This window comes from Aythya ferina, assembly GCF_964211825.1.
Source record: "Aythya ferina genome assembly, chromosome: 1".
NCBI classification, from domain to species: domain Eukaryota; kingdom Metazoa; phylum Chordata; class Aves; order Anseriformes; family Anatidae; genus Aythya; species Aythya ferina.
In genome coordinates, this window is record NC_140296.1 from 93633815 (window position 1) to 93652220 (window position 18406).

The following is an 18406-nucleotide window of genomic DNA, read 5'->3' on the forward strand; positions in this document are numbered from 1 at the left end:
CCCTGCCTCATTATTTTAGTATAGGATATTCTGATTTTCTTCTGTGAATACAATACATTTGCTCTGGTCAGAAACTCAGAAGTAATGATAAAGTTAGAGAAATGGTTGCTCGTGTCCTGGGAGTTTCTTTACTCAGAAGCTTTTTAGTGCAGAAGGGGACAGACATGTATGGCAATGTGCAGAGGTAATTTCATTATGAAATTTTGATTAAGTCACATGAAAAACCAAAAGCATGTGTCCTTGAATTATTAGCTGGAACCACTTGCAGAAGTGTTCTACTGAAGGAAATCCCTGCAAAGCTGTGGGCCCCGCTTGCCTTTTAGGAACACAAATGAAAGGATGTGGCTGATCAGAGGAAGGTAATGGGAGCAGTTTCAATGGTAGTGGACTTCAGTTCTGCCACAGTGAAGTGCCTAATTCCTACACATCTGCAAATTCTCATGGGAAAGACAGACATTCTGCTTTCTTCTCGACAACCTTTCAAACTATTTTCACCTTCCACATTTATGCCTGGGATTTATCCTAGAATTCCTTTATCACCTATCACTTTGTAATTAATTGTGGAATTTGTTATGACTGTCCCGATACTTTAATTTTACATTTTCTATCGATTCTGAATTAGTTTCCACTCTTTGACAGTGTATGCGGTTACATCTTGACCCATTAAAATAAAAGAACTTTTTACAATATCAAGTCTCCTAAGTCTCCTAACTTACCATCTTAAAGATACCACTTTAAAGTTGGGCTTCCAGTTTTGATTCACTGTTTTAGCTCTTCTCTGAATCCTGCCAAATTTTCAGTGTTATTTCAGTGAAGTGAGATTTAATTTTTCACATTTTTCAAGTTGTTTTCATAGTAAATGCTTCCATAAGTGGAGCAAAGGTGCACAATTATGAAATCTTCAGATATATTTTTTTGAACTTAACATTTTATTTGAATGCCATCTCTCTCCAGCAGACACTGGGACTTCACTGAGTTTTTCCCCACAGATTCGTGTGTGCCAATGACTTTTCACGTTGTTAACTCTAGGTCATGTATTATACATCTCATCTATAATTTACCATAAAGAGGGACCTTCTATTATTTATCACCTGTGTGAAGACATTCATGTGCACACATGCATATATGTGATACTTTCTTAAATACATACTCTTTTTAATGTATAAATATTTAACAGAGGTTATAGTCTACAGAAATATTATTCTTTAAAATTTCGGATTTTTTTTTCCCCAAATATATTTAATATGTACCATAGGGCACACTATTGAAAGAAATAGGTAATGTATGTCAATAGGATATTATTTTAAATGTGAGGAAGAATTAAGATCATTTAAAATTTTATCATCCTAACAAAGGTACGTCCTATTTCACGGTATTCCAATTTCTTGTTCAGAACTCACTGTCTTTTTAAGATTTAGTATTGGCCATAAGTATAAGTTATATATTAAAAAGAGACAAGGGTTTTTTTTTTTTTTGTTTTTAAAGTATTAAACACTGGACACTACTTCAATTCTGTTCTGTATGCACTATACAACATTAAGTTGGGACTACAGTGCAGTTAGATGATCAGTATGGTCCTGAAAAAAAAAAAATCACACTGTATTTCATGTAAGCACTGTCTGTTGTTCAGAAGACAAGCTATAAAGCAAGCTTTATAATATGCAATCTTCTATCAGTCAGCCTTCTTGTACACAATAAAATTCAGTGCAATTTTTGTCTGAATGAGAGAGAGAAGCCTGGGTTTTAAGAAAGCATCATCTGAGTTAAAGACTTTACTATGTTGAAGGCTTCTACTTTAATATATTATGTCCCTAAAAAAAGATAAGTGCAGATGATGTTTGAAATTGTGTTAATCACACAACTTGCCTATGAACGTTCAGGTATTTGCATTTTCTATTTAAATTGAAAGCGACTCTTGGAAATCTTAGCTAAAAAGTATCTCAGAAATTAAATGAGAAAGAGTAGCCTTTTATTGAGTGGTTTTTCAAAGCAGGAAGATATTTATTAGTGAATAGCTGTTACTTCTGGTAAAGGTCTCTCCCTGACCTTGTTTTTAGATATCTGCATTTGCATACTAGAATTTAAAAGTCGTTTTTATAGAGACTAGGTAGGCCTGCAGAACAGAATCCAAGTCACCCAAGTAAAATTGTCTCTCCTTCAGTACTTATTATTTCATGGGGATAGTCTGCAGGTATGCCTCAGAAGAAGAGCTAGACAGGTAATAGGAAGAGTGTAGAACAGTTTCAGCTTTAATACCTCATTTTGAAAGATTAGGTCAAAGGAAGTCAATGTAACAGGTAGGTCACAATCAGATCCCATCAAACTGCTTACAATTAATTATTCAAGCCTTTCTTTGTGCTCTTGTCAATTTGAACAGAAAAGCTGACAGCTGTTGAGTCTCTATTGAAGACCAGCCTTAAATCATTATTATTGAACTGCTACTTACTAGGCTCTCGGGCCAGCGCTCCTGTCAGAAAGAAAGAAGAAATGAAGCACAGAATATTGACTTTTGGATCTTTCGGATATTTTATTTATTTAATTTTTCTCCTATCGTCTGTTGCATTCTTTATTCTTCAAGGTGCTGTACTTTTTGCAGTGGCCCCTTTGCTCCAGAAAGAATGTAAGTCAACAAGGCTCAATTTACAGGGATTGCATATATGTTACACCTTCTTAATGATAATGCTCTAGGGAGGGGATACTATGCCTCGGCTGTGGATGTGGTGTAGAATGCAAATTCTAGGGTCAGTGATACAAACTCTTGGGGTTCTGCCTAGGAGAATTTGAGTGAAGAAAAATTGACTTTCTCCTGGGAGATAAAGACTGTGAACTATGAAAGTAATAATGCTGACCCAAATAACGGTTGCTCGTAAGATTGAACCAATGCAGAATTTGCTTAGAATAAAAGCCATGCAGCTGTCAGATTTTGCTACATTAATTTTCTTTTTATAAGATTCATTTATGGCTGCTCACATCCCTAAGCCACTGGCTGCATGAAAGACTATACCCAGATTACAGTTGAATATCAAGAAAAAAGAAGAAAAATAATTTTAGTTCAGAGCTTTTTCATCATTACGATTTTGCTGTCTGGGTTTGAAAAACAGGGATAATTATTTTAAAATGTTCTTATCTCAGGGACACTAACATTTTTCAAATGATCATTTAAAATGTCAAGTCCCCAAAACTGCAGTGTGTTTTCTCAATAAAAAGAAGTGCATTGACGCAAATCAAACATCCCTACATTATATGCCTTTGTCCAAAAGAATACTTTTAGACCTTATGTGTTTAAATCACTGTGCACAAGTAAGAACAAATCACAGATGCAACACTTTAAATCCTTTTTAAGCTCTGTTCTGATGTCTTAAATGACACATATGTACTTCACAGGTTTCATAATGTACCTATGTGAATGCACCTATGTAAAGATGCATTTTATCCACATGAACTAATCTTTTAAAAACAGATTACATGGGTGCGTTTGGCCTTTGTTGTTATAGACAGAGTCTTCTGCAGCTGGTCATTGATGCATATGCCTTATTATGTGTGTGCTCCCCCAGTTGTGCTACACTGACCATGAGTACAAAAGATGCAATTTAGATATAGCACATCTTGGACTCACTGAACATGTACATTTTCAGGCATTTCTGTCAAGTCAGTCTTGTTTAGGCAACTTTTATGATGCTCACAGGTTCTGGGAATGTGAGAAATGTCAATCATATAAATCTTCATGGATAAGTGTTATTAACATGGTCAAGGCCATCTGTACTAATATAAGATGCTGATAAGCAAGGCCAGTCTGACTCAACATGTTCTTTAATGGCATATGAAGTTAAAGAAAGAGAATGACTGCTCAAGAAGACTGCTTAGGATCCAGACAATACTTGTTTATCTGCTTTGATATTTATTTATTAATTTATTTATAATGCAATGCTCTTCTTCAAAAATCAGTTTCATAAAAACAAATGTTTTGGAAGCTCAGGAAAATCAGAAGGTTTAAGAGAGGCTTGCCTGAAACAGTAGTCTGGCAAAAGGCTGTATTTTCAAATTAATGTATTTTCAGGTCTTTATGCAGAATGAAAAACAATGCAAACAAAAAATGGTACAGTGGGCTTGTAAATTCTCTTACAATTAAAATAGTAGAATAGTAGTAATATTTAGCTCAATCATAGAGTTTTACATGTTCAAGCTGTGTCCTTATTATGTACGTACACAAAGGGTTGAATAGTATCTGGCAAGTCTTCAGGCACTGCATGTAAAATGAGAAGTAAGAAAGGATGCTTTTATGCTCAAAGCCCAGGACCAGGATACAGGATTTCCAAATCTGCCTCAAACACACAAGATAGCATTGGGCATACCAAGTAGTTTTACTGTGCTTCAATTTCCCAATCAATTAAAAAATATGCAAATGATGAAAATTACCTGAGAAATGTGTATGAGCATATTTGCATAATGTTTCTGATACCCGGAAAGGCTTCCAAGGCCTGATTTCCTGAACAGTTCATAAATAAATATAAAGGTTAAAAAAAAAAAAAAAGTATTTACATTAATTCTAAAGGAATGATGCTTATAATCGTTTTCTTTATGCTGCCAATCTAAGGAAAATATAAGTACAGAATTAAAGTAATCTATTTAGGGTCTGGATCTACACATCTTTTGTACTTTTATCTTAAGTATATCTTTGAAATTAAGTTGAACTGAAATAGCACATAAGTCTTGAGTTGATGCTCAGCGTAAATCACGCTATGAATTTAATCCTGGCTGAAAAGTTATGCTTATTGAACACTGTTTATCATTAAAAAGTTAGTTTGCCAAAGATGTCTGTAAAGAGCCTAACTTGACAAAGCACAGAAAATAAACAGCATGATAACCTTATTTACTTGCATTATAATATAATTCACATTTAAAATATTTCTGTTTATAAAAATATTCTAAGAATTCATAAAAATTTGTAATCCACAAGAATGAGGTCTGCAAGCAAGCTAAATCCCCATATGTTGATTCAATGCAACCTGGAATCAAATTCTGCAGGAATTATTTGCATTTATTTTGATACAAAATTGGTGGTGTTGTTTTGTTTGTTTGTTTGTTTGTTTTTGTTTTTTCTTTTTCAAAGTTGATTATATGTGTGGCTTATCTTGTATAATACTTAGTTGTTAATTTTCTAATATTTCTTTACATGGTAATTTTGTTGGATTACAGTCAGCATGAGTCCTTTTGTTTCAGAATACAATATGGAATAGATTTTACATGTTGCTGCTCCTATTACTGTGATCCTGATACTGTATCGCTTCTGTTTAAAACACTGTTTCAACAGGGACCCAATGACTATTCTCATTCATTCTATACTGAGGAAAATGTATGGCAAGTCCTAAAAGATGGGACTAGCCTGACAGGAGGCTATTTTAAAAATGCAAGCATGTTAAGTGTACTATGAGTTGAAAGAAGTTAAAAATATATATGAAATGGATATCTGTACCTTGCCTATGTTGTTTGAAAGGGTAAGCCTGTAACAGAATCAGGTTCCTATCATATGCCGTCGCTCAGTATGTTTAGAGTCCAAAACAGTGGGCATGAGAGAGGACAAGTTCCAAGAGGAAAAGTAGCATGGAGCTATTGGTAGGGGATTTAAAAATGATAATAATTAATTTTTCATAGAGCTGTTGAAAAGCAGCTCTATAGACAACATTATCATCACGTTTAGAAAGACAGAAATGTATATCATTGGTTTTTTTCTACCCTTTAAAAATTATTCACTGACTACTGGACTGCTGTCCCCAAGGAACTGGCCAGGAGTCTCCAGAGGGAATTCCACTGAGGGTCTCCTATAGTGTATATTTTGATTATTTTTTATCTGAAAGACACCATAAGTTTCCTTTATCAAATTGAGCAAGAAAGAAAATAACTCCTTCACAAGTCATGACCCTAAAACCAAATTAACCTGTATAAATTTCCCTAATTTAACACTTTCAAAATAAGACATTAGATGAAAAAAATATTCTAGAATGTACCATATAAGGCTTTGTCTGTTAGTGATTGTATTCACCTTAAATAAATATTCTCAGTGCTCATATGTCTTGTGAATTTCTGAACAGATTTTTTCATGAAGGGAAGTTGGTACTGTTTCTCATTAAACTGTTTCCTATAAAAGTGTTCCTTCAGGTTGAGATCCTTCATTACCTTCATAGTTACTTGCAGAATAAATGTGGTTAAACATGTGGGGCCACAGAGCTGCAGCAGCTCTAATTAATGTAGCGTAATATTGATTATTAGCAGTTTGTTAAAATAATTCTGCTGCTGGTGGCACTTTTAATTCTGTGTATGCAAGGCTGTGATTTATTCTGATCATATTGCCTATAACAGTACATATTCTGCATATGCAATGATTTTGAAGCTGTAAACTATTAAGGTGCACACTTGATGATGGTGACATAAACCAACTGCTGTTCATGCTGAAGGAGGTGGAGCATGTTACTTAACAAGCAGGGTCTTGCTTGTGTTTAAATATACATGCGGCTAGAAGGAGAGATGGGTTATGTTTCTGGATGTTGCAGAGAGTAAAGTGCAAGTTTATCTGTGCTAAGCTACTGGTCAACTGTAGGCCATTTATTTATCAAGGATGCACCAGCAAAAGCCTGAGAGAAGAAATTTTAATCCTCCAGACAACTCTATATATCATGGACAAAGATGAATCCTCTTTAATCAGAGCCCTTAAAGCTAGCTAGTGATTTAAAATTATCTGCTTTCTTTCTAGCTGAAATAAGGAAAGCAGCTTCTACAGCAATATGTGCAAGGACCCAAATCACCTAAACTGTGTTGTTAAAAATTATGGCAGTTTTATTTAAAGTCCTGGAGGACTGACAGTTAACAACAGTGGGTAGAGAACTGTAGCTGCTCATGCCTAATATATTCATAAAAGATTAAGATGGTGAACAATTAAACACAAACATTATGTGATCAGTCACGTTTATGCCATTTAATCATAAAGTCGCAACAATTAACATAACATTGTGTACACAAATATACAGCTCCTGCAACCGTTTATGCTTAAAAGAAAAGATTATGTTTATTTCTCCTTTACAAAACTTGAATACTGTATACATAATATAAGTGGAAATGATACTGTCAATTGGCATGAAATATATTTTTGCAGTCTCAGAAACATGGAGAGAGCAATAAAATGATCCTCTTTATGGTCTGAAGTGTGTAATCTGTCCAACAATCTGGTTTTTAGAATAGCCATTATCATAGTATCAAAACGTATTCAGAAAATAATAGAGCTGTGCATTATAATAGCACTAATGCTCGTATTTCTTTCCTTTTTCTGTGGTTACAGAAACACAAATGTACTCATATTACTGTTAAATTTTAAGGGGCTAAAACAGGAATAGAGATACCAATGGCTTTCAGAACCTGTTTAATTTTTGAGCATTGTGTTCAGGCCTCATCTTGTCTGAATTTGAATCCAGCATGGTACCACAACGCTTGTTCTTATGGCAATACTGTAACTGAGTCAGCAGATTATCTATATCAGCTGTTTATAAATTCAAAACTGGAGCTTTATTTCCCTATTTTCCTCTCCTCCCTCCCTCCCTCTTTTTGTTTCCTGCTTACTTGATTTCTTTGCTTTCTTTTTACTTTCTCTGTCTCTCTCTCATTTTAATTTTATGCACCTTATGGTTCTGTATGCAAGAACTAGGCAGGTTTGTTGTCTTAGTGTAGTAATGTTGTATGCAAAATTTTAAGGGAAATGTGGAAACTATAGCTATTGTACAAACTAAAGTACAAGAGACAGTAAACCATCTTGGAACAGTATCTAGATTTGACTAAATCTATTTTCTTTGTAGAGATACAGAGAGAATGTTGGTCCCTAATATTATTGAGAATTATAGGTGCCAAAATAATAATAATTCTTGTATGTTAAATATATACCTTTTAGTTTTTATGCCTTCAATGATTCGATAGAAAATATTTCATGACCTTGCTCCTTTTGTCTCAGGCTGATTTAGAAGGATGGTGATGATGGTGGACAGCCTAGACTTTGAGCAGCTCTGACCTCTGCTGGCTGAGGGGCAAGGTGACTGATCAGTAACTGATTTATTTGCATCCCCAATGTAGACTGAGCTGCCAACACAACAGAAGTTTCCCGAGGGGAGACCTGACTCTGGTAGAGGAGGTGAGGAGGGTAAAAGGAGTTAAAGAGTGATGGTGTGAGAAAAAAAAAAATCGATATTATTTTTTAAGTTATGAGTTCTATACAAATTTTGGAAAGTTAAGAATCTGTCTACGTTACAATTAGAACCATGTCAGCAATAGTGTTGAAAACATTCATGAACGTCCTCAACTTTTTGTGGAGAGATAACCTCAGTTACTTTTTATTGAACTCAGGACAGATTATGTGTCCAGATAAAAGAGAAAAAGCACCTCATGTGAGGCTGCTGGCTTCTCTTATAAATTCTCAGGTTTTATTCTGGGAAGAAAAAAAAAAAAAAAAAAAAAAAAAGGTTGCTTATAGCTGTGGAACTGAAGAACTCTTCAGACCTACAAGCTCAGTCTAGCAGTACAGATGTATTTCAGAGAACTCTGAGGAGTTTGGAACAACAGCTCACATGTACCATCAGCCTCTTTTGCCACTTCTCATGGCTTTTATGCCTATTTCTTTCCTTGTCTTGGGAAAAAAAAATGGGAAGATCAAAGACCTTAATTCCTCAGGAGTGACATCTCCCTCTGGTAGTACTTGAGAAACTTTGTCACTGAATTTTTCACCCAGAAAGTGAGTCATGCCTCTCCATTTACTTAAATTAAAATCTGTGAGAGTCAAGAACCAGGCCATGTAGTGCAAATAGGTATTCAATTCAGCAGGTATACCTGAAGGGTGGAGGTGGTAACACAAGGGAGGGCTAATTTCAGTGTAATTGATTAAGGAAGATATTTGTCCCTGGGCTGCAGAGCAATACTATAATTTCCCTTTCCTGTTCTCCTGGAAGTAAGCTGTGGGTTGTGTCCCTGACAGGGAGAGAAGCAGTGGTCAGTGCACTCCAAAGGGGCAATATATAGACCCCAGTGCTGAAGGAAAACAAGGAACCAGAAAAAATCACTTTATCCTCTGTAAGATCTGCTAGTGGGACCTGTAAGCTTGGCTACATCCACAGAGGGGAAGGCTATGCTGAGCAGAGTGTAGCTATGTTTTGACCATCTGCACCACCTACTGTGAGCAACATCCCAGGCACCTCTTGCAGGTTGAGAACGGTGCTTGGAAAAGTGAAATCCATACCTCTCTCCTTCCCTACATTCCTCTCTTTCCTCATCTAATCATTGGTTTGTGTATCAAATGCACTGGCAGGACTGTGACTTCAGGGTACAGTTTCAGCATGGCTGCTTCTAGCACATTTTCCATGCCCAAAGCAGCAGATTGTTTTGCTTTGAGAATGATGTTGTAGCAGTACTATAAAACTGAGTTATAGGTTACACTCTGCTTTGGCTCTGCAGGGAGGTTTCTCCCCTTGCGTGCACAGGTCATGCTAGAAACTTGCTAGCAGAAGCAGTTCTATCCAGCAGAGGTGACAAGTACAGCTGATAAAAGTTTATTTGTTCTATATTATCATTTGGCACACGATTAGAACAGCCATCTGTTCCCTTAATTTCTATCAACCCAATTTAGACTGCAATAACATAATGCCATAAGATGTGTTTCCAACAAAGTGAAAATCAAATATGATTTTTAAAAACATCTTGAGGATAACATGGCTCCTATTTAAAGACTAACAGCATGCATATGGGGAAAGAAGGTATTATAAAAGAATAATTAATGTTACAGTTTTAAAATATTCTCATTTTAATACAAGCATATTTTACAGTAATTCTACAGGAAAGTGTTCACATTTTCTTATGAATTATACATGAGAACAATTTCACATAGGAAACCTAAACAGAATTATTTTAACTTATTACTAAGACCTGTAAAATTTTATTTTAATCTCTGATATCATACAGTTTAATGGAAGGCATTAAAACCTTACATAAGAGCAATTTCATAATTGTTAATGTGACCTCCTCTCATTTAAAGAAATGAATACATGATTTACCAATGCAGCTAAACTTTAATGAAGTCACTAGGTTATACAGAATACTAGTCAGCAGATAGTAAATTTAGGGGTATGCTTCTAAAATGTCATGGGATTTGGCCCCTTGGTTGAGGTTGGTCAAGGCTAGATATGACCCAGTTTCCTTCTGTTTTTCCCTTTTTCTTCACTTCAGGGTCTTACTAGTTCAAAATATGTACTTTCAAAACACAGATTTTGATAAGAGCTCAAATAAAAACATAAAGTTTCAGTTAAGGAATGAAGTTTAGTTAAGGAAACACATGTTGATAAAGTATACAAATGGACCATGTGTTTGTATGATGGCAAATAATCTTATGGTTCAGTGAGTTATGTAGGGAGATTGGATTGTGTGATAAAGATGTCATGTATGAATATGTAGCTTTTCATACAGACAGTGCTCATGTGAAGAAAGACGATAGGTTTAATCTATAGAATGGGGGAAATCTGTCCTATAAGTCTGAAAAGGATACCAGAATTTTTTATCAATAACCAAAGCAAGTCATCATTGTGCAATTTCTGGATGCATAAACATATGGAATATTTCTGTAAAAGAGAGTGGTGACATTTTGCATTCGCTATTACCAGAACTGTTAATCTGCATGATCCAAACTTTAAAAAGAATTTCAAAAACTTGATAAGGTGTTGGGCAAAAACTGCAGGAATATTTCAAGATATGAATTATTCACAGTAAATGAGTTAGGAAGTTCAATCTATATAACTAATTAAGGAGATACGTGGTTTAAGAGGTAATTTCTTCACATTCTGTAAGTACTTAAATAGAAGATTTCTGACTGCAGAGGAAATCTTTAATGAAGGCACAGTAAGATTTGATATCTGGGGTCAAAGCCAGATAGACCACAAACAATACTCTAACTTTCAAAAGTGAGAATAATTAACCACTGGAATAATTTACCCAGGGGTACCAAATGCTCTCTACTACAAGAAGTCTTTAATCATGACTAATGTCTTTTTAAAAAGCTGTAGCTTAACTTCCAGATATAGACTTGATGCAGGAATTAATGGGTGAAGCATGAAAGGTGAGAATAAATGACTCTAATAGTTTTTTCTAGTCCTTGGATCTATATATTTTTTCAGTCTCTGCAAGACAAAGTTATGTATCAGTGACAGATGAGGCCCTGAAGAAAGAATGATGGGTTCCTTTTACATGTTTTTCCACTGACTTGTTTACATCAATCTACATATCTCAACAAGCTTATTTGTAAAACATTTAAATTTTAAATAATATGTTACTATGCTTGCCTACTTCACCAGGGTAGTAAGGGTTGTTAATGTCCTTTGAATTCTTTAAATGAAAGACATACTGAAGATATTGGGCCAGGTCTTCAAAGCCTCCAAGCATTGAAAATGAAAAAAGACGTAAGCTTTCAACATCTCTGAAAATCAGATTATGAAATTATTATAATCAAGTTTTCAAGGCATTAATACAAACACTTCAGAATAATAAATGGGAATTATGAGATATATTTTGACACTCTTCTTTTTAATTGTTGTGAAGGAGGCTTCTCTGTCTTCCTCCCTTGAAGACTGCTAACAGCCAAACAAACAGAAAGCTTCAGCTTATCTGAAAGGATGTTCCTCCGGCCCCCCCCCCCCCAAAAAAAAAAAGGCTTATTTGCTATATTAAGTAGATGAGTCAAAAAAATTAGACTTTGTTACAGGAAAGTGAGAGCAATTAAATTAAATGTGCCACAAGAACAGAACACTCCCCTAGATCAACAGGGTAATAAAAGCTTGTCGATCCCTATCCCATTGCATTTCTAAACACTTTTTGAAGTACAGAACACAGAGAGTTCAACGCTTCAGGTTTGTCACCATTGACAGTCTGTCGGTTTTAATGAAAATGCTCTCCGTTTAGAAGATGACAGAAATTACATGCATTTCCACTCTTATTTTTCTGTCATCGTTTCTGTCTTGCATTTTTACAGTAGAAGGTGGAATTGGTTATTAAAGCATTACATAAGTATGCAAAATATATTAAGAAGAAGAAAGAAAAGAAAAAGCTTTAGCCCTGCAATTATATATAATGTGTTGGTGAGAAATGTGTATTGTGGGATAACATCTGATGTGTGGCAATAACTATTTATTTTTAGTTATTTTTGAAGAGGAAGAGGCAAATTCTCTAGATAATACATTAAATGAAGGTTTTATTATACGATTGCCTGAGTAATTTCGAACAGGAAGATGATCTAAGCAGTGTTAGATAGCTCAAGTACATTCATAACTTCTCTAGAAAACATAGCAAGATAACACTGAACAATTTCTTGGCTCTGCATAGCTTTCACAAGCCCATTTTAATAAGTGGCTGGCTTTTAATAAGTGTACCAGCTCTGCTTGACAGAGATGTAAAACTGCACCTGAGGAAACTTGCTGCCAGGACTGAAGAAGGAAGGCTTCACCTGAAAGTATGAGGCAGTACTACAGGATCTGGAAACAGCCCACAAATCTGTGCAGAGTCTTCAGCCTGGCAGTAGCCACTCCTTATGTTTCCCCAGTTTTGATTCCGGTGTAAGTATTAGTGAGAATAATGGGCACAGTGTTGAGACAGTGAGGAGGTGGGCTTTTGGTAGGTTTAAGGAAAGCTATGAATTTCATCCTCTGTGACAGTTACTTCAAGCTTATCCTAAGCAGAGAAACAAATTTAATTATTAGTGGTGGCCTGTATAGAACATATCTCATATTTTTGCAAGCTTTAGGAAAACAGAGAATGCAATTAATTTCTAAGCTTTGCACACACATTTGTACAGTCTTGTACTTGTGCCTACTAATGGTATTCGACAGTGCAAAGTTTTGTAGAACTAGAATTACGTATATTTAGCAAAGCTAAAATTGGAGCCCAGGAAAAAAAAACCTACATGAAGCCATTGTACAATGAGCACATTTCTGCCCATCAACTGTTTAGTTTCCAGTTGCTTGACTTTTGAAGGTTTACTGGAGGGGGCAGATGGGTCACAGCCATCCTGTTAGCCCCTTCTTATCTCACTTGTGGTCCTTGTCCTCTGATGTTACAGCAGCTGAGCAGCTTCTCCACTGACATGCACCCCTGTACTGTTTGATAATCGAGTTACATCCTAGCTTGGAAAACCTGATCTGATTCTTGATCGGGCTCCAGAGGATAGGTCTGCATGGTGTGTACAGCCCCTAGTCAGCAGCCCATCACCCCTGCCAGCCAAGTTGCATTGCTGTGGGCAAACACACGTCTGAAGTGGCTGTGCTACCTGAAATACAGAGCTGCATAATGCTCACACAGCTGGAAACAGAAGCAAGAGATTGCTTTTGCCACATACCCATCATTAACCCCAAGTAAAATCCTTAGATTTGATTCCTTTCTCCTGAAGCTATCATTTCATGCTCCCTAAAGACTAAGGGAGACAACCATGCCTTAATTACCTTTAGCCCTTGTAACATATTTATTAGTAAAGGTAGATTTGCTTTATGAATATTTCAGTTGTGCAAAATCTGCATGACGCGGGAGTCAAACAGCCCAGGGTTTTCACACCAAAATTCTAAACATCCTTTCTCACCTAGAATTATGGATGAATGTAAACCTGGTTTAAGGGTACAGATGTTGAGCACCTATGTTATGAGGAGATAGGATGGAATGGGCTGAGTGATTGTATCTGCATAATTGGGGACTGTGAAGAGGAAAGGAGGAAATACAGGACACTGTATCTAGGAGTTGTAGTGTGAGAATCAAGCAAAAAAAATTGAAATTGTCCTCTGGCCATCAGAAAGTACAAGCTCTTTGTGAATTGACATGAATCTGCCTCCCTAAAAGGAGGAAGAATTCTCAGCTGTGGCTTTCAAAAAGCTGTGGCTTTTCCTGTATGTCTGACAGGAGGTAAAGAACAGCTCTGTGATTGTTAAGAGATGCACTAGCACGTTGCCAGAATACTTGCAGATTGGATGTTTTCTGGTTGCTCATAGCTGTTAGTTGCCAGATATTTGTAGAAAATGCACTCAGGTTGTTTGCTCAAGCCAAGCTATTTTGCAGACTAGCAAATAAATAACTTGTAATAACTAGTAATTGAGAAGCTAGGTAAAACATATTTTATGAATTTAACGTATTTTTATTAACTGTGTATATTGTTTCATCCAAACATTACAACTAAACATATTGAAATATAAGATGCACAATACCTTTGCTTTTCTCATGTAGCCTTTACAATGCCATACATCAGATACCTGGCTGTGAAACTGTGAAATATTACCTACTCAGGTGCTCTTCCTACTCTGCTCAACTGTACTTAAAGCAGAAGTTTTCCATATGTAAGCACTTAGGTTTTCAGGGGCATATGACATCAATATGGCCTTTGTATCAGGGGGAACCCCCTATTAGGTTGGAATATAGTGTTGTGTAGTGTCACTGATAGCTCGTGGCTGAGGAAAGCACACTTGCCTCCCAGTCATTCCTCTTCCCTTGGGTCTTCCCTTGCCCAGCTCTCCCTCTTGACAGCTGGGAGTAGCCCAGCATCTTCTGTGTCTCCATGCTGTGGATTCATTTTGTTAATATATTTTTAATTAATGGCACATACTGTTAGAATAAAGCAGGTAATTTAGAAGATTATGAACAATATGGTTCATAAGCTTTTCCGAAAGTGCTACCTGACTGCTTCCATCTTTATACCTTGACTTTCAGGAGAACAGGGCTGCCAAGACAAGTAGCATGGTTATTTTATAATTCAGTATACATACAAGGATGAGAGAGGTGAGCTGAGGTTGTGTTATTCAATATTATCTGTCCTAAGGGTCAGTCATGGTTGTATTTTTTTTTTTTCACTTCTTTTAGATTGTGATTTAAAGGAGATTGCCCTCTGTAATAATACCATTTCCTTTCTGTCTTTTCTCTGCTGGATTGCTTTCCCACTGATTCATTTTTGAGCAAGCACCTTGACTACACTTAATTATTAAAAAGTCATTGCTCAAATAGAGTTCTGAAGAAAAGGAAATATTTCTTACTGCACATTACTGAATATTAGATCATAATGTGTTTCATCTTTGTGTATTCTCTCCCTTAATTTGGGAGACACATTTTTTATAATACATGGATAGAGGTATGCATGTTTTAAAAGCTTCCAAATGCCTAGCAGAAAATAGCAAAGACAATGAGACAATGTTTCTATCTTCCCCCCCCCCCCCCCCTTTTTCTCCATTGTGAAATCTTTAGAAAGGCATACATAGCTCAGACTGCAGTATTTTTTAAAAGAAAAAAGTGGTCAGTCTTGTGAGACCTAAGTGTGCAATGCATTCTAACCACAATACTTTCCATTTATTCTAATATGGGGAAATCCTTAGAGTAAACATGTACAGTGTAGGTGTTAGCTTTTTAGTGTCCTTGACCTTAGAACATGCATTTTTAACAGAACAGACGTACCTGTGCAGCTGTCAAATTATCAAAACTGCAAGAGTGTATATATGTGCCATGACATGTTCTGCACCTTCTGTAGTTAATAATAATAAATATATTTTTGAAGAGAATTTCAGATTTTTTTTCTCAGTTTTCTAGTGCACCTGGCCAACAAATGTCATTTCAGCTAATATTGTTCAATTATTTTCAATACGAATGAAATCTGGGACAAGTGATGAACATATCAGTCTTGTTCAGTCTTAAGGAGACATTGTTTTTTAAGGGGACTTTGCTGGGCTTTTTCTTCCTGAAATAAACTTTTCTGTTTAGATTAAAAAAAAAAAAAAAAAAAAAAAAAAGTTAAAATTGAATACTTAGATATGAGTTATAACACATCCCGTGCTTTTATGGTTTATTAAACTTCTTTTAGACACAGAATCTGTGTACCTGCTTACATTTTGGTTTTCTAATCACAGATTGCAATGCTATTATAAAAAAATAATAATAAAAAAAGGCCTGCAGCAGATCAGATACTATATTAACTCATCTCATGCTGCCTAGCTTGCAACTGGCACTGGTATAAGCAGTGTGGACATATAACTGGGTATATGTGGGTATAACTGCACTGGGACAAGCAGTGTGGACATATCTGCAAGGCTGGTGTTGCTGTCCTTGTGTTTTCTTTTCCCACCACACCTGAAGAAGGCTGTGAAGCAGGGCTGTACAGTATGTGGTTCTTTTGGCTGGACAAATATTTGACCTTTAGCAAATACATGTAGGTCCTGTATTCTTGGGGTAAAAACTTCCTCTTTTGTGAGTTTCTCTTGTCTTCCTTGACTCCTTTATTTTTACTTTTTGATCCTTTTTTTTTTTTTTTTTCCCCCTCAGTTTTCTGGTGTATCTGGCCAACAAATGTCATTTCAGCTAATATGGTTTAATTATTCATGTCATCTCATAAAGTCCTTCTAATGTGCACAACTCTGCTAGTGAATTACCGTATCACTCTATGATGTTAAGTTATACCAGATTAAATTCTTTACCTTATATTTTATTTCAGATACCTCTTGGATATTTTTTTGTGATTGTGATATAGACCTTTCTTTCTTTCATTCCTCACATTTGCCTTACAGATCCTTACAGTTTCAATAAGAAATACATGTGTTAATACCTTTATATGCATTTGCAGAGAGCACTTAGTAGACTTATAATTTGCAGCCTCTAGACTCTGGCAACAAAACCTTCAGGACCCTTCAGCCTGCAACCTCCATTCCCCAGTGTGAGCAAGCAGAACACATTAACAACCTGCAGATATTTTAAACACTGCAAATGCTTGTGTCTTTCAGGACCTAGATTTCTCATCACATCCACGGGAGCCTTGTATATTTTAGATGTACAGAATGAAGATGGACTGTACAACTACCGATGTATCACAAGGCACAGATACACTGGAGAAACACGACAAAGCAACAGTGCAAGACTTTTTGTATCAGGTGCTCACTTATATATATACGTTACATATAAATATATATATATATATAGCATTGAAATAAATACTGTATGTGCCTCTCTCTAGTATGCTGAACTGATATGGCAGGATCTTGATCTTGTATTAATATGCACCAACAACCAAGTTGTCTATTAAATAGAAGGTAGAAGTGAGCTTATTGCAGCTCCCTACTTTAAAATCCACTTTTTTTTTTTTATATTGTTATTTAATTTTACTACTACTAGTAGATATTTCCAGAGATTCAGTAGGGTACACAGCATGTCATTGACATTTAGTACAGTGATTTTTAGTAGGTTTAGCATGCTTTGTAAGAGGACTGTGGATGGGAAAGTAGACATTCACAGTGGAAGTATCTATCTACCCTAGCTTCCCCTTTGAAATCAAAGGGGAGCCATAGACACTTTACAGAGTAGTGTATCTAGCCTATTTCAGCTGCTTCTATTGGGATGGGATGAATTGCCATATGGTGCCTATTTTTCTTTAATCACAGCAGGAGCTCATGGTATTTAGCTCAGCTGTAGGTATTTCCACTGCAGGAGCTTCAGGTCAGCTGAGGTGCATTTCAACTTTCCCCTTTCATTTCAAATGCTCCTTTCCCAGGGTAAGTGGTGTTTTCCTCTAATTCCAGAAGGGATCTCTAGCCAGTAAGGGTATGTGACCTGGCTGAGGCCACTAAGGGTGCTGCAGGTAGACTGGGGGGTTAAAAGGTGGCTGTCCATCAGCAAAGCTTAGATCCTGGGCAAATGATCTTGTGCAGAAGGTAGAAAAATTAGAAGGTAGGTAGGGTATTGTCATTTTTCCTTCAAATTGCCAATCATCTAATGATTGTTGTGTGTGTGAAGGATTGCCAGTGTTCCCTCACCTGACCAAACACATGGGGTGGTCAATATGTTATTGCTCCAATTCCCCCATTTTATCTCAGTGAGAGATGCCAGTTGTGGGTAAGGTGAGGTGAGAAGGAGGAGTGAACCCTAGGCCTGTGTCTGAAGCTCTCTCCCAAGTACATCTGTATAAGAATAGCCATTGCCCATCTCCCCTTACTCTCCCTGCTGGGTGTCTGTAACTGCACTGTATGTTTGCATGTGTGCAAATCTACAGTTGTATTCCTGAATCCATAGTTAGCTGACAATAGGCTTTCTCCTATCTCTCCCTGTGTCCTTGCCTTACAGAAGACGTACACCATCCCACTGAATGCCCACACAGCTTTTTCATTTTCACTGTTATTAAGTTGCCAAATAACCTTACAGATCCATCAGGGTATGGTGACCTTCATAATCTGAGAGTGTGGACGTTCTCCTTTTAACCTTGTCGTCTTGTGTTTTGCTCTTTTTATCGGGAAAACAAAAACAAACAAACAAACACAGCACCTAGTGATTAAGTCTCAACTCTCTATCCTCTATTTGAGAGCAATAAAGGAGACAGAAGTGGACACAAGGT

At 36.3% G+C, this 18406-nt stretch overlaps 1 protein-coding gene across 2 annotated transcripts in view; it reads left to right on the plus strand.

Moving 5' to 3' along the window:
• Nucleotides 1-18406, plus strand: part of DSCAM (DS cell adhesion molecule) — a 477876-nt gene that overhangs the window by 272981 nt on the left and 186489 nt on the right. For both annotated transcript variants that reach the window (XM_084536387.1, XM_084536388.1), the window contains one exon: nucleotides 16806-16952. In XM_084536387.1, the coding sequence (XP_084392513.1) occupies nucleotides 16806-16952 (147 nt within the window). The remainder of the gene's footprint in view (nucleotides 1-16805; nucleotides 16953-18406) is intronic.